Source organism: Cupressus sempervirens, chromosome 6 (assembly GCF_028749045.1).
Source record: "Cupressus sempervirens isolate cs-2001-9-10 chromosome 6, ASM2874904v1, whole genome shotgun sequence".
NCBI classification, from domain to species: Eukaryota; Viridiplantae; Streptophyta; class Pinopsida; order Cupressales; family Cupressaceae; genus Cupressus; species Cupressus sempervirens.
In genome coordinates, this window is record NC_143123.1 from 161,603,419 (window position 1) to 161,616,948 (window position 13,530).

Genomic DNA, 13,530 nt, shown 5'->3' on the forward strand with positions numbered 1-13,530 from the left:
CAAAAGCAAAACAACAGATTGCACTTAGATGCAAAGTACCAAGACACGAGATACACCATAAAGGAAGGAATGATTACACGAGACTCTGAGCTGCCTAAAAACTATGGTTGACGAAATAATAATAAGGATAGTACACATACCATTTAGGATATATATACAATGCACACACGAATTACCAAGGATAAGCCAATATAGATAGCATTAGACTTAGGAATTAATACATAAATGACCGAACTATAGAATGAGGCATGAGATCACACTATTTATATAAAAACCAATACGAGAATATACTAATTGAATTAAATAAAATACAAAAATAAAAGTCAGGGACCAAAGATAAGCACAAATTCAATGAGAAAGAGAATAACCATCATTAAATAATAAAGAATTGACTCCTTCTGCTCCCGAATTTGCTAGCTGATCTGCAAGTTGGTTACCTTCCCTATAGATGAGACATATCCTATAATCTTCCAACTTGTCCATTAGGGAGGGAACCACCTCCAATTGTGAACTAAGAACCCAGTTAGGAGTGGACCTTTTTCTAATGACATTTAAGATAATTTGAGAATTGCCTTCAATGATGACTTTAGGTAAATTAAGCTTAAGACATAACTGAATCCCTTGATAGAGAACCTCCAGATTGTTAGAGGTGGGTTGGATAGACATCGCTTTTTTGGCTATCCAACCCCCAGTCTCATTGTTTATTATACATCCGATGCTAGCTATACTTGGATTACCACGAGCTGCTTCATCGAAACTTGAATCTTATTGGTTAAACTAAGATATTTTATAACTTTTTATTGTGAATGCACTAGTATTCCTGCCTATGACAGGAACTAATAAATACACATTTTACTAAACCAGACAATTAGATTATATACACAAACTTCGAATTTCTAATTATAATTATTGTCATTAATCACTGTATGAGACGCCCCTTTTCGGGCCATCCAATTGATTTGAAAATTCCGTGGGGTCCTTTGCCGCAATTTCCAGAACATCTTAAAATTCACATTATTAAAAAACACGGTAAATGAATACTAAAAGCTGTCGCATAAAAGAGTAGATTTCTAACGAGTCGGAGAATTCAAATAATAATATTTGGTCTAGCAATCTCGATTCTCCCTTTATTTGGCCCCAGGCAATTCAGGTGTTTGATTTTACGAAGGTGAGAATGCCAGTGGCCTCAATTGAATCAGGGCAGCTTTGCAAGGTATGGGAAATCAAAACCCTGGGAAAAAGCAGAGACGCCGAGGCGAAGAAGCTTCTCGAATCTGTGGCCAAACAGGTCCAGCCAATTATGATCAAGCGCAAATGGCGTGTCAAGCTCTTATCTGAATTCTGGTATTCCTTCTAGCCATGGTTACGCTATATTTCCGTATAGCACGGATTTGAAATCTTTCACGTTGTAGTGTATGATTTTTGTTTTAAGGGTATTTTGAAGCTTTAATTTATGTTCAGAGGGTTTTAAGTTTTGATTCCTGGGATAAAAGTTAAAATTTTATGTCTTCTGTGGTAGTTCTTATGTGAGGTTTTGGGTCGTTTCTAAAGTTGTGTGGGAATAAGCTTTGATTACGTCCTTAATATAGCATAGGTAGATTGCCATTTGTTACACAACAGCCTCACGCCCACTACATTATTGGGCTGTTTTAGTGCCGAGGGGCGTTTGAGCTCCGATCCCGGTCTTGCCAGTACCATTTTTTTAAAGTTTCAATCAGGCCCAAGCCTCTGAACTGAATTTTGTGCCTGTGCTTTCAACAGGATTTTTGAATTTTGAATTAGTCGTCAGGTGTTTTTAAGAATGTGATTAATTTCTGCTACCTTTATTGACTGCAGCCCCAGCAATTCTTCGCTTCTAGGATTAAATGTCGGAGGTGGTGCAGAAATTAAGATCAGATTAAGGAGGCCTGGCAGAGAATCAGAGTTTTACCCTTACGAGGACTTGGTGGGCACGATGTTACATGAACTCACCCATAATGAACATGGCCCACACGATGCTAAGTTTTACAAATTGCTTGATGAGATCACCAAGGTAAAATTGTGTTCTTGATTCTGACTAGATTTTGATTTATGAAGTAAATATCCCAATTTGAAGCGAGTTTTTATACGATGTTTTACATAGGATGAGTTTCTTTCCTTTGAGGTGGTGTTTTGTCTATGGTTGTTGAACATCAAAATGCTGGATATCTAGCCATTGTATTGCAAACTAAGCCAAAATGGTAGAGGAATTTCCCTAGCTACAACACATTAGTGAAATGTTGCGTTTTCTTCATTCACGTGGCTTGGACAATTCCTCCAATAATTAGTCGCAGTAGCTTGATTCTTTTCTGTGACTTTTGTGATAATTCTGTTTCAGGGGTTTTCTTTGCATCTAGGTTTCAAATTTGGGTGTCTAAATAAGCATGGGCAGGCAATTGGGCTTAAGCATGACCATCTTACTATGTTTTTCTTTTCAATAGTACAAACTGGTCCATCTGTAATAGGCTTTTCCCATTGGTTACTGTCGAAAAATAACAAATGTTGATGAAATTTTGGTCAGGTGTGTCATGAAGCTTAATTACCTATAAGGCTATAAGCATAAAGCTGCTTTGAATTGTGAACACATCAAAAGCTCTTTCACAGGGCTCTATCCCTATGATCAACTTTCTGACATCAAGTCAGGCAGTAAGAAAAAAATACTGCAAACAATGTTGATCTTTAATTGCTCAAACCATATTAAAAGCAGCAGCAATAATTCCTTAATTTTAGTATTTTGAAGTCTCTCAAAGGAAATCGTATTCAATGGCCGTCTTGATGGAAAGGTTATAGTCTATAAATAGGTTTCATAGAGTCCTGAATGATTTCTTTTTGTGAGTGATCGATTAGAATGACATCTTGGTACGCCTCAAGTTTTGTACTCTGTTTCTCAGCAGTGGTGGCACCCTTTGTTTGCCTGAATAAGAACTTTTTATTGCTCAATAAAAACTTTTTATTGCCTTACAGTATCAACAACTTGGCAACAGAGTAAATATTTTAACCTTGTAGTAAAATTTGGTGCTCAGGAACACCAAGTTTAAACATTGCTGTTTATTGTTATTTTGTACAACCTGGGAATGACGCATCTTAGACCTTTCAGTTCCTTTGCTAATAACGAGGTTTTATTTCTTGGGCACTGATATCCTTAAAATACTGCTCTGAGCTATCTACAAGGAAAATTTTACAGTGAAATATGTCTGACATCAAAGAGGTCTTGCTAACACCATTTTTTGTCCTGGAGTAAATTGGGGAGATTATTTGGGATAACTTGAGGACCAGGACTGAACAAGGAACTTTAAAGTCCTTCAAATTCTCTTCTGTGAAACTGTCACAGTGGATTGGTTAAGGGAGAACATTTTCGACAAATGACAGTGTGACAGTTTCAAACATTGGTCTTGTTCAGATTGTTCATTTTCGTCATTTCAAACAGTATCTGTGAGGTAAGTTCGCACACTAGCAGAAATTAATTACTCTTATCCTGTAAATTGCTTTATGAAAATTTTCTGACGCTGATGAAAAATCAGTAATTATTGTTACATCTTCAGCAGTATTCAGGCTCTCGGAGATGATCTGTAGTCTAAAATTCCAGAATTCTGTTGTATTCTTTGCATGTATAGGCTAATGCGACATTGTTGCTTTATTTTAGGGTTTCAAGATGCAGCAGCAGTTTTTGTTACAAACTCAATGAGTTCTAGCACACTACCAGCTCTGCTTGTATACTGATATTGTTGTAACGTGTGACAAAGACTATGCCCCCCAGTCAGAGAAATTGCGGTGTACACTGCATCTCTCTTTGAGAAGTCCAAGTTATCTTTTGCATCCATCCTATGCACAAACCTTGGAAACTCAGTGACTTGCTATCCTTTATGGAGTCATTGTATTGTAGAAAATAATCCACATGCTAATCTATGTATTTTCCTAGTATTGTATTCTTAGCCAGATAACTTTCTGATCCAGTCTTACATTAGTAGAAGTTCGTTGACTGTTGATTTTATTCTGTGAAACACAAGCCACTTGCTGCATCAAATTGTCCCAATATTTATTGCAAATGTCTCCATTCTTCTCAAAAGATCCAGTTTCTTTACAAAGTCTTTTACTTGTTAATAGCGATAGCAGTCATATTCTTTCCTCATTTTAGGGTTTGGGGTTAAATTGCACTTTCTAGTAAACAAAAAGTAAAAATAAAAATAAAAAAGGTGAATTTCACTGGCTGGGTGTTGGTACCCACCAAATTCGCTTGGGATGGACTAACAGGTGAAACTTGGCACCTTGGGCAGTCGCACAAGACAACTGGATCTAGACTCAGACCCATGGCCTGCTTGTAGCGTACCGGTAACACAGCTGTAATTGTAATATTTTAATATTTTTTGAATTGCATATTTGATTACTGATATCTTACTTGAAATTGAGCATCAAAATGAGACCAATACAAGCTCCTTATGAGCAAACACACTAGAAATCACCAATGGAAGGCCAAGAGTCACTACCTCAAAAACTACTTTTATTCAGAAATCACCTCCATATTAGAAGCTAATTAGGGAAGACCTGAGAGTCACAACTTAGGATTCTACTTTAGATGTCACCACGGGGAATTCAACTCTAGTTTAAATGAAACCCCAATGTTTTAACCCTTAAGGTCAACTCCTTCCTTGGACAAAATGTTATATTATTATTACAATAAGGATTATTGACATAATATTTATAATAATATTTTTGATTATAATTATATGCTAATTGCATTAGAATATTTATATTGCCAATAATATGCTAGACCCATGGCAATGTACACTAAGATAATTAGTGATTGTATGCTAATAGTGTTATTTCCTTGAGGGTGAATAAATACAAGTGTTAAAGTCATGTAGTCTTTCACATGACATCCGCCATAGCTACTTAGAGAGGGTGAAAATAACAAGTGCACAAGTGCCCATCACATAATCACTCAATGTGATGTTGCCATCTCATTACGACATTCACCATAGCTACTCCTAGAGGGTGAACAAATAGAAGGGTAAAGTCATGGATCCTCTCTCATGACATCCACCATGACCACTTCGAAAGGGTGGATCCAACATAGTGACTCCTAGAGAGTGGAACAAGGGCTTTCACCTCAAACTTCTCTCGCAGAGAAGAATGCATTACAAGGACTGACACCTCAAATTTCTCCGTCTTAGAGAAAAATGCTGCAATGCCTTCCACTTCAAAATTCTCTATCTCAGAGAAAAAGGCATTACAAGGGTTGACACCTCAAATTTCTTTGTCTTAGAGAAAAATGCTGCAAGGGCTTTCACCTCAAATTTCTTTGTCTTAGAGAAAAATGCGTTAAAGTACATCTCAAGAAATCATTGATGTTGAGATTCCCTTTCAACAAGGGCTTCATTCTCCACAACTTCAAGCTTGTCTCGGAAATGCACAAACTTCACTTTGAAAAGAGGCTTGGTGAGAATTGTTAGAATAAAGTAATAACTTAATTATTAAGTCATCTTGACTTGATCGTTAAGTTACCTTTACTTTTCTCTTAAGATAACACTTTATGCATTAGTGACATTTAATAATTATATTAATTATTAAACGATTGTCTTTTAGGGTTTCTTATTTTAAAATTCACGATCTCCTTTATAAGGATTGATCATTGTATTCTTTATTGATTCGTTCGATGTGAGAATATAATCTTTCATGTTTTCAAAACCCAACCCTTGCTTTGTTATTCCATTCTTCTCGGTGACAAGTTATTTGTGCATTCAGGTGATTGGTTTGATGAAGTTGGGTTAACAACTTCTACATGGTATTAGAGTGTTGACCTGCTGTAGCATGTTCCGGTTTTTTGAAGAATTTTGGAGTGATGGGGGTTTGTTTAGATGAATCATAGTTTTGATTAAATTTTTATGAAATAAGGGATCACTTTTTTAAGTGCACTTTGAGCTTAAAGGTGTTAAATATGTTAGCCATTTATGAAATTCTGGAAATTATGATTTAATGATAAATTTGCATTAAATATGAATTAATGTTTGTATGGAGAAATTTGTTTGTGTATTCAAAACAGGGTGTATTATATTTCATCTTTTGCTCTATTCTGGGTCTTGCGTTCTTTGCTAGCATCAGTTGTCTCCTCTTAGCGGTCACGTATTGCCAAGAAGGATATCGCTGAAGGCTTCTTGTTTTTAGTTATTAAAAATGCCATTCAACGTGTTTATTCTTCCTTTAGTCACCACTTGCTTTATGATTATAATATTATTCTCCAAGTGTAAGAGGCGTCGACAGTAGTTATGATATCATTAGTGAATATAATCTCATAGCAACATATCATATTCGATTCAACGAGTTGATGAGTCTTTTGTAAGAACGGCTTTATAATATCATCAATTTTTCTTCTTGATATACGACAATCTGTGATTCATTGATCAGAAGATATATACTTTAGAGTTACGTGTCTCAGATAGACTTTTTTGATATTGTACTTAATGATTCTGATTTGCTTAGTGTTATCAGGTTTTTATTTGCCTTGATTAGAGGTGATCGAATATGATTAATGGTTCATGTGTTCACAGGGTTGTAGCTTTGTCAGTATGTAATGAAGGCTTATATATGAATAAAGGATTCATTTTTGGGGTTGGGTTGTTTCCCTCATTGAAGAGGATTTTTCCGAGGATGTATGCAAATGTTTTATTTATAAGTTTCTAGTCCAGATTTAACATGGTATTAGAGCTTGGTTTATAATTTTTAATGTTGGACTAGATTATTTTTTTCTTCTTCATTTTCATCATGGTGCTTGGTTTGAAAGTTGAAGATCGATTGGAAGGATCATCAAATTTCATTTCTTGGAAATCTAGAATCTTATTAGTACTGCAAGAAAATGATCTTCTTTCTTTTGTGGAATCTAAAGTTCAAGAACCCATTGACCCTACAGAAAAGGCAACTTGGAAGAAGAATACAATTCTGGCCAAGAGAATAATCATTGACTCCATGAAGGATCATTTAGTTCCTACTGTCTCCAAGCTAAAATTTGCCAAGGAAATGTTTGATTCATTGCATAGTGTGTATGAGATAAATAATACTAGCAGAACTTTGGTACTTCATATGCAACTTCTTCACATTAAGATGTGTAAAAGCGACTCCATTGTCTCTTTCTTCTTGAAGATCTCTGAGCTAAAGGATCAGTTAAGCACCATTGGAGAGATTGTCAATGACAAAGAACTAATTATGCTTGCAATGAATGGTCTCCCTCATTCTTGGGAATCATTCATCCAAGGCATCAGTAGCAGAAGTGATTTTCCAACCTTTGAAAGATTGAGAACTAATTATATTCAAGAGGAATGTCGTCTGGAGGCTAGAGAGAGTTCTCGTAAATCTAACAATGTGGAAGATCGAGTGCTTACTTCTCACACTTCAAGGAAAAGAGGAAGAAAGCAGTATTTCAAAAGATTTGAAGATAAAAATCCTTCCTCGTCTTTTGAGTTTAAAAGAAAAAAAGATTTCTCCAAGATTAAATGCTTTAGGTGTGAAAAACTTGGTTATTTTGCTAAGCATTGCACTGTGAAACTCAATCTTCATAATGTAACTGTGTTTGATTCGAAAGATTCTTCTCATTCAAAGGATTCTTGTGATCATTTAGAAGGTCTTGTACTTATATCAGCCTTGTCTAGTCATGTACAAGTTGATCATAATACTTGGTTGATAGATAGTGGTGCTTATCGTCACATCTTCGGGTTCAAGCAACACATTTCGAATATGATTGAATGAGATTCTCATCTTCAAGTGGTCATTGGTGATGATGCATCTTATTTTGTCAAAGGGGCAAGTAACACCTTAAAATTAAAATCTGGTATTCCTATTCATCTAAGTGATGTTTTATTTGTTCCTGGTATCACGAGGAATTTAATTTCCATTTCAGCCTTAGAAGATAAAGGTTTCAATATTGCTTTTTCTAATGGAAGTGTGGTGGCTTGGAAGAAAGATTCTGATTTCAATTTTGCTCAAATTATTGGAGAACGTCATGGAAGTCTCTATAAGCTTGCAGCTAATCAAGTTCATGTTCTAAATTATGTTGCTTCTAATAGCAATTTGTTATGGCATAAGAGATTTGGTCACCTCAACTTTAAATCACTTTCATCCTTAGGGAACTTTGTTGTAGGTCTCCCTCCTATCAGCCCCTCTCATGATGGTGTTTGCAAAGGTTCTTCTTTGGGAAAATTTTCAAAGAGTCCTTTTCATTCAAGTGAAAGTAAATCTAAGCATGTATTAGAACTGATCCATTCAGATCTATGTGGACCAATGACATCAGCTTCCTTAAGTGGTTTTTGGTACTATGTCACCTTTATTGATGATTGTTCTCGCAAAACATGGATTTACTTTCTTAAACCCAAAGAGTTTGATGAAGTCCTATACAAATTTAAGGAATTAAAGCCTTAGTCGAAAACCTTTATGAAAGAAAATTAAGACTCGTAGATCTGATAATGGAGGTGAATTTATTTCAGGTTCTTTTCAATCCTTTTGTTCTGAAGCAAGAATCAAGAGGGAGTATTGTGTCCCCTACAATCCTTAGCAGAATGGAGTTGCTGAAAGAAAAAACAGGTCAATTGTTGAGGTTGCTAAAGCTATGATTCATGATCAAAATTTGCAGATTTTTCTTTGGGCAAAGGCTTGTAGGACAGCAATTTATGTTCAAAATAGAACTTAATGATATGACTCCTGAAGAAGCATTCTCCAGCTCTAAACCTGATGTAAGTCATTTGAAAGTTTTTGGTTCATCAGTTTATGTTCATATTCCCAAAGATAAAAGATCAAAATTAGATCCTTCAAGTAAGAAGGGAATTTTTGTTGGTTATAGTGAATCTTCAAAAGCTTATAGAATTTACATTTCGGGGCAAAAATCAATAGAGCTAAGTAGAGATGTTTCTTTTGAAGAAAATTTTGATTGTTGCAAATCTGCTGATTCTTCACTTGAGGTTGATTTGGATATTCCTCTGGTTCCTCAAAATCCTCCTCTTGCTGCTCCTACTTCTTCCATCTTTTCTGAGAGGGAGGATTCTCCTTCTTCCCTTAAGATTCAGGACATCTCTGAAGCTGGTCCTAGTGTTCACATGAATGAGAAGAAGAGACCTTTGTGAGCAAGAAACATTATGCAAGAAGCTGAAATTTTTTCAGCCCCTAACGGAACGTTTTGGGAAAGTAAAAGACCTCAAACATTTGATAACTATTTTGCTTTAATGTGTAATCTCATTGACGCTGAACCTTCTTGTTTTGAATCAGCAATAGGTCAGTAGGTTTGGAAGGATGCCGTGTTAGAAGAATATGAGTCTATTCTAAAAAATAAAGTTTGGAAGATTGTTCCTTGTCTTAAAAATAAATCAGTCATCTCCTCTAGGTGGTTATTCAAAACAAAACATGCTGTTGATGGGAGTGTGGACAAATTCAAAGCTATATTTGTAGGTAGAGGTTTCAGTCAAAAGGAAGGTATAGATTATGATGAATTTTTTGCTCCCATAGCAAGGTACACCTCCATCAGAACCATTATTGCTATTGCTGCGAGTAAAAAATGGAAGCTTCATCATACGGATGTCAAAACAACCTTTCTCAATGGTTTTATTAATGAAGAGGTTTATGTAGAGCAGCCTGATGGATTCATCATTCATAACAAAGAATCTCATGTATACAAATTAAATAATGCATTGAATGGCCTTAAACAAGCACCTCGAGCCTGGTATGAGCGCATTGATGGCTATCTCTTGAGTTTGGGTTTCACAAAAAATGAAGCTGATCCAAACATTTATCTCAAAAGGTATAAAGCTCTTATGTTGATCCTTGTTATTTATGTTGACGATCTCTTTATTATAGGAGATGATGAAATGATTTTCAAATGCAAAAAGGATTTAACCTCTGAATTTGAGATGAAAGATCTAATAATAATGCACTACTTCCTTGGTCTAGTATTTTGGTAGCAATCTAATGAGATCAGTATCAGTCAAGGTAAATATGCTCTAGATATTCTTAAGAGATTTGGTATGCTTGATTGTAAGCCAAATGCGACTTCTATGGAATCTAACTTGAGAAAACTTGAAGTAGTTTCCACTGATTCAGAATTAATTGATTGTACTCCTTATAGGCAGCTTATTGGTTCTCTCATGTATCTCATCAATACAAGACCTGATATTTGCTTTGCTGTTAATACTTTGAGTCAGTTTATGAGTGAGCCAAGAAAATATCATTTCATTGCAGCTAAACATATTTTGAGATATGTCAGAGGGACCTTACAGTATGGATTGAGCTTCTCTTGTTCTAATGGTCTGCAACTTGATGGTTTCTCAGAGTCTGATTGGGCTGGTTGTATCGTGGACAGAAAGAGTACCTCAGGTTTTTGTTTTAGTCTTTGTTTAGCCATGATTGCTTGGTGCAGTAGGAAGCAAAAATGTGTATCTCAAAGTACTGCTGAAGCTGAATATGTGACAGCCTGCTCAGTAGCTCGAGAAGCTGTTTGGCTTCCAAAACTTATAAGTGGATTATTTGGAAAATCCTCTAAACCTACTACAATTTTCTGTGATAACTAGAGCTGCATAAAGATTTCTATAAATCTAGTGTTCCATGACAAGTCAAGCATATAGAAATCAAGTACCATTATTTAAGGGACATGGTACTCCGAAAGGCTGTGGAGTTGAAGTATATCAGCACTGAAGATCAGATCCCCTGTCTAAGGTGAAACTTCATCATTTTAGAGATAAGCTAGGTATGGTAAATCTTAAGACTTAAGTGGAACTAAGTCTAGTTTATTAAGATTTATCTATTATCATTTTTGATGTGTGAACTAATAAATATTGTAAGATCAGCTATGACAACTCTTCCACCATGCGATAGTGAATATCATGTTGAGAGAGTCCATGATATTATCACGTTGAGAAATTCCGTGATGAGAGTTTTATGTCATGTTGAGAGATTCCATGATTGTTCACGTTGAGAGTCCGTGAATAAAGGCTTAGTTGTAGTCTTACAATTTTTTCATGTTGAGCAAATTCCATAATTATTAGTTATGAATAAATTATTTTTCATGTGAGATATTCCATGATTATAAACAAATTGGATTACTGTGTTAAGCATATGAATGCATTCTCATCTAGTTTCTAAATTTCATATCAGCTAAGAGGGAGTGTTAAATATGTTAGCCATATATGAAATTCTGGAAATTACGATTTAATGATAAATTTGCATTAAATATGAATGTTTGTATGGAGAAATTTGTTTGTGTACTCAAAACAGGGTGTATTATATTTCATCTTTTGTTCTATTCTGGGTCCCGCGTTCTTCGCTGGCATCAGTTTTCTCCTCTTAGCGATTACGTATTGCCAAGAAGGATATCGCTGAAGGCTTCTTGTTTTCAGTTATTAAAAATGCCATTCAATGTGTTTTATTCTTCCTTAATCACCGCTTGCTTTATGATTATAATATCATTCTCCAAGTGTAAGAGGCGTCGACAACAGTTATGATATCATTAGTGAATATCATCTCACGGCAACACATCATATTCGATTCAGCGAGTTGATGAGTCTTTTGTAAGAACGACTTTATAGTATCATCAGTTTTTCTTCTTGATATATGACAATCTATGATTCATTGATCATAAGATATATACTTCAGAGTTATGTCTCTCAGATAGACTTTTTCGATATTGTACTTAATGATTCTGATTTGCTTGGTGTTATCAGATTTTTATTTGCCTTGATAAGAGGTGATCAAATCTGATTAATGGTTCACGTGTTCATAGAGTTGTAGCTTTGTCAATATGTAATGAAGGTTTATATATGAATAAAGGATTCATTTTTGGTGCTGGGTTGTTTCCCTGATTGAAGAGGGTTTTTCCCAGGATATATGCAGATGTTTTATTTATAAGTGTCTAGTCCAGATTTAACAAAACACACCTTGTTGTTGGATTTGTAGCGCCAAAAAACCCCTAATTCCCTTATAAAATTTGTCAAGTTTGGATGTAGTTGACTGGTGAGGTAATTTTTTTTGCCTCCAATGCTTCTTGAGGACGATAATATTTAAATAAAATAAAATTAAAAAGGGGGTTTGCTTTAAAAAAAAGTTTTTCCAAAGCAAAAATCTTTTATAAAAGCACTTTATTAAAAAGTGCATATGCATGTTTTTTTTAAAGCTCTCCTTTTATAAAAAAACTTGTGCTTCATCTTTTTAAAATATTGCATATGCACTTTTCAGAGCAAGTACTAACGCATGTCATTACTAACGCGTGTCATTACTAACATCAACCAAGTACAATAGGGATGCCACATCAGTGAGAAAGGATAGTACGCATGCCATGTCAGCGCATAGTCCACCAATAGGGCACGTCAACAAACACATCAACAATGTTACCACGTCACCATGCGCCACATCACCCTGCACAGTTAGTGCCACATCATCATGCCATGTCAGCAAAATGTGCCATTTTTTTTGCCTTGACGATCGTTTGGTTGTCAATTTAGGCCAGCAAAATGATGACATCATTACTGCATCATGCTTCCTAGTCCGTTTGGCCTTGTTTGGAGCTACTTATGGTTTTTTTGGACATATCTTGCTCATACGAACTCCATTTTTGCAAATGAGATATTGCTAGAAAGCTAGTTTCGAGCCTATCGCGTTGGTGCAAGTTTGATTTATTGATTTTGCCTTATTGATGACGTGTTTTGCTGTCAAAGCTAGCGATTCTATTTTTCAAACACTTAAAGAGACATATCTTGAACATCGAGACTCTATTTTTCAAAGATTTTATATTGCTAGAAAGCTTATTTTGTGCTCTTTCCATGATGATGGTCTTTTTTCTAGATTCTACTAACATCAACCAAGTACAATAGGGACGCCACATCAGTGAGAAAGGATGGTACACATGCCATGTCAGTGCATAGGTCCACCAATAGGGCACATCAACAAACACATCAACAATTTTACCACGTCACCATGCGCCAAATCACCTTGCACAGTTAGTGCCACATCATCATGCCATGTCAGCAAAATGTGCCTTTTTTTCCTTGACGATCGTTTGGTCGTCAATTTAGGCTAGCAAAATGATGACATCATTACTGCATCATGCTTCCTAGTCCTTTTGGCCCTGTTTGGAGCTACTTATGGTTTTTTTGGATGCATCTGGCTCATACGAACTTTGTTTTTGCAAATGAGATATCGCCAGAAAGTTGGTTTCGAGCCTATCGCATTGGTGCAAGTTTGATTTATTGATTTTGCCTTTTTGATGACGTGTTTTGCTGTCAAAGCTAGCGATTCTATTTTTCAAACACTTAAAGAGACATATCTTGAACATCGAGACTCTATTTTTCAAAGATTTTATATTGCTAGAAAGCTTATTTTGTGCTCTTTCCATGATGATGGTCTTTTTTCTAGATTCTACTAACATCAACCAAGTACAATAGGGACTCCACATCAGTGAGAAAGGATAGTACACATGCCATGTCAGTGCATAGGTCCACCAATAGGGCACATCAACAAACACATCAACAAACACATCAACAATGTTAC

The 13,530-nt window shown here is 35.6% G+C and overlaps 1 protein-coding gene across 1 annotated transcript in view; it reads left to right on the forward strand.

The window, feature by feature from the left end:
• Positions 1 to 1,084: 1,084 nt before the first annotated feature.
• LOC149551751 (zinc ion binding protein) overlaps positions 1,085 to 13,530 on the forward strand; it is a 39,577-nt gene continuing 27,131 nt past the window's right edge. The window contains exons 1-2 of the mRNA XM_089787254.1: positions 1,085 to 1,344; positions 1,837 to 2,032. Coding sequence (XP_089643380.1) covers positions 1,175 to 1,344; positions 1,837 to 2,032 — 366 coding nt within the window. The 5' untranslated portion in view covers positions 1,085 to 1,174. The remainder of the gene's footprint in view (positions 1,345 to 1,836; positions 2,033 to 13,530) is intronic.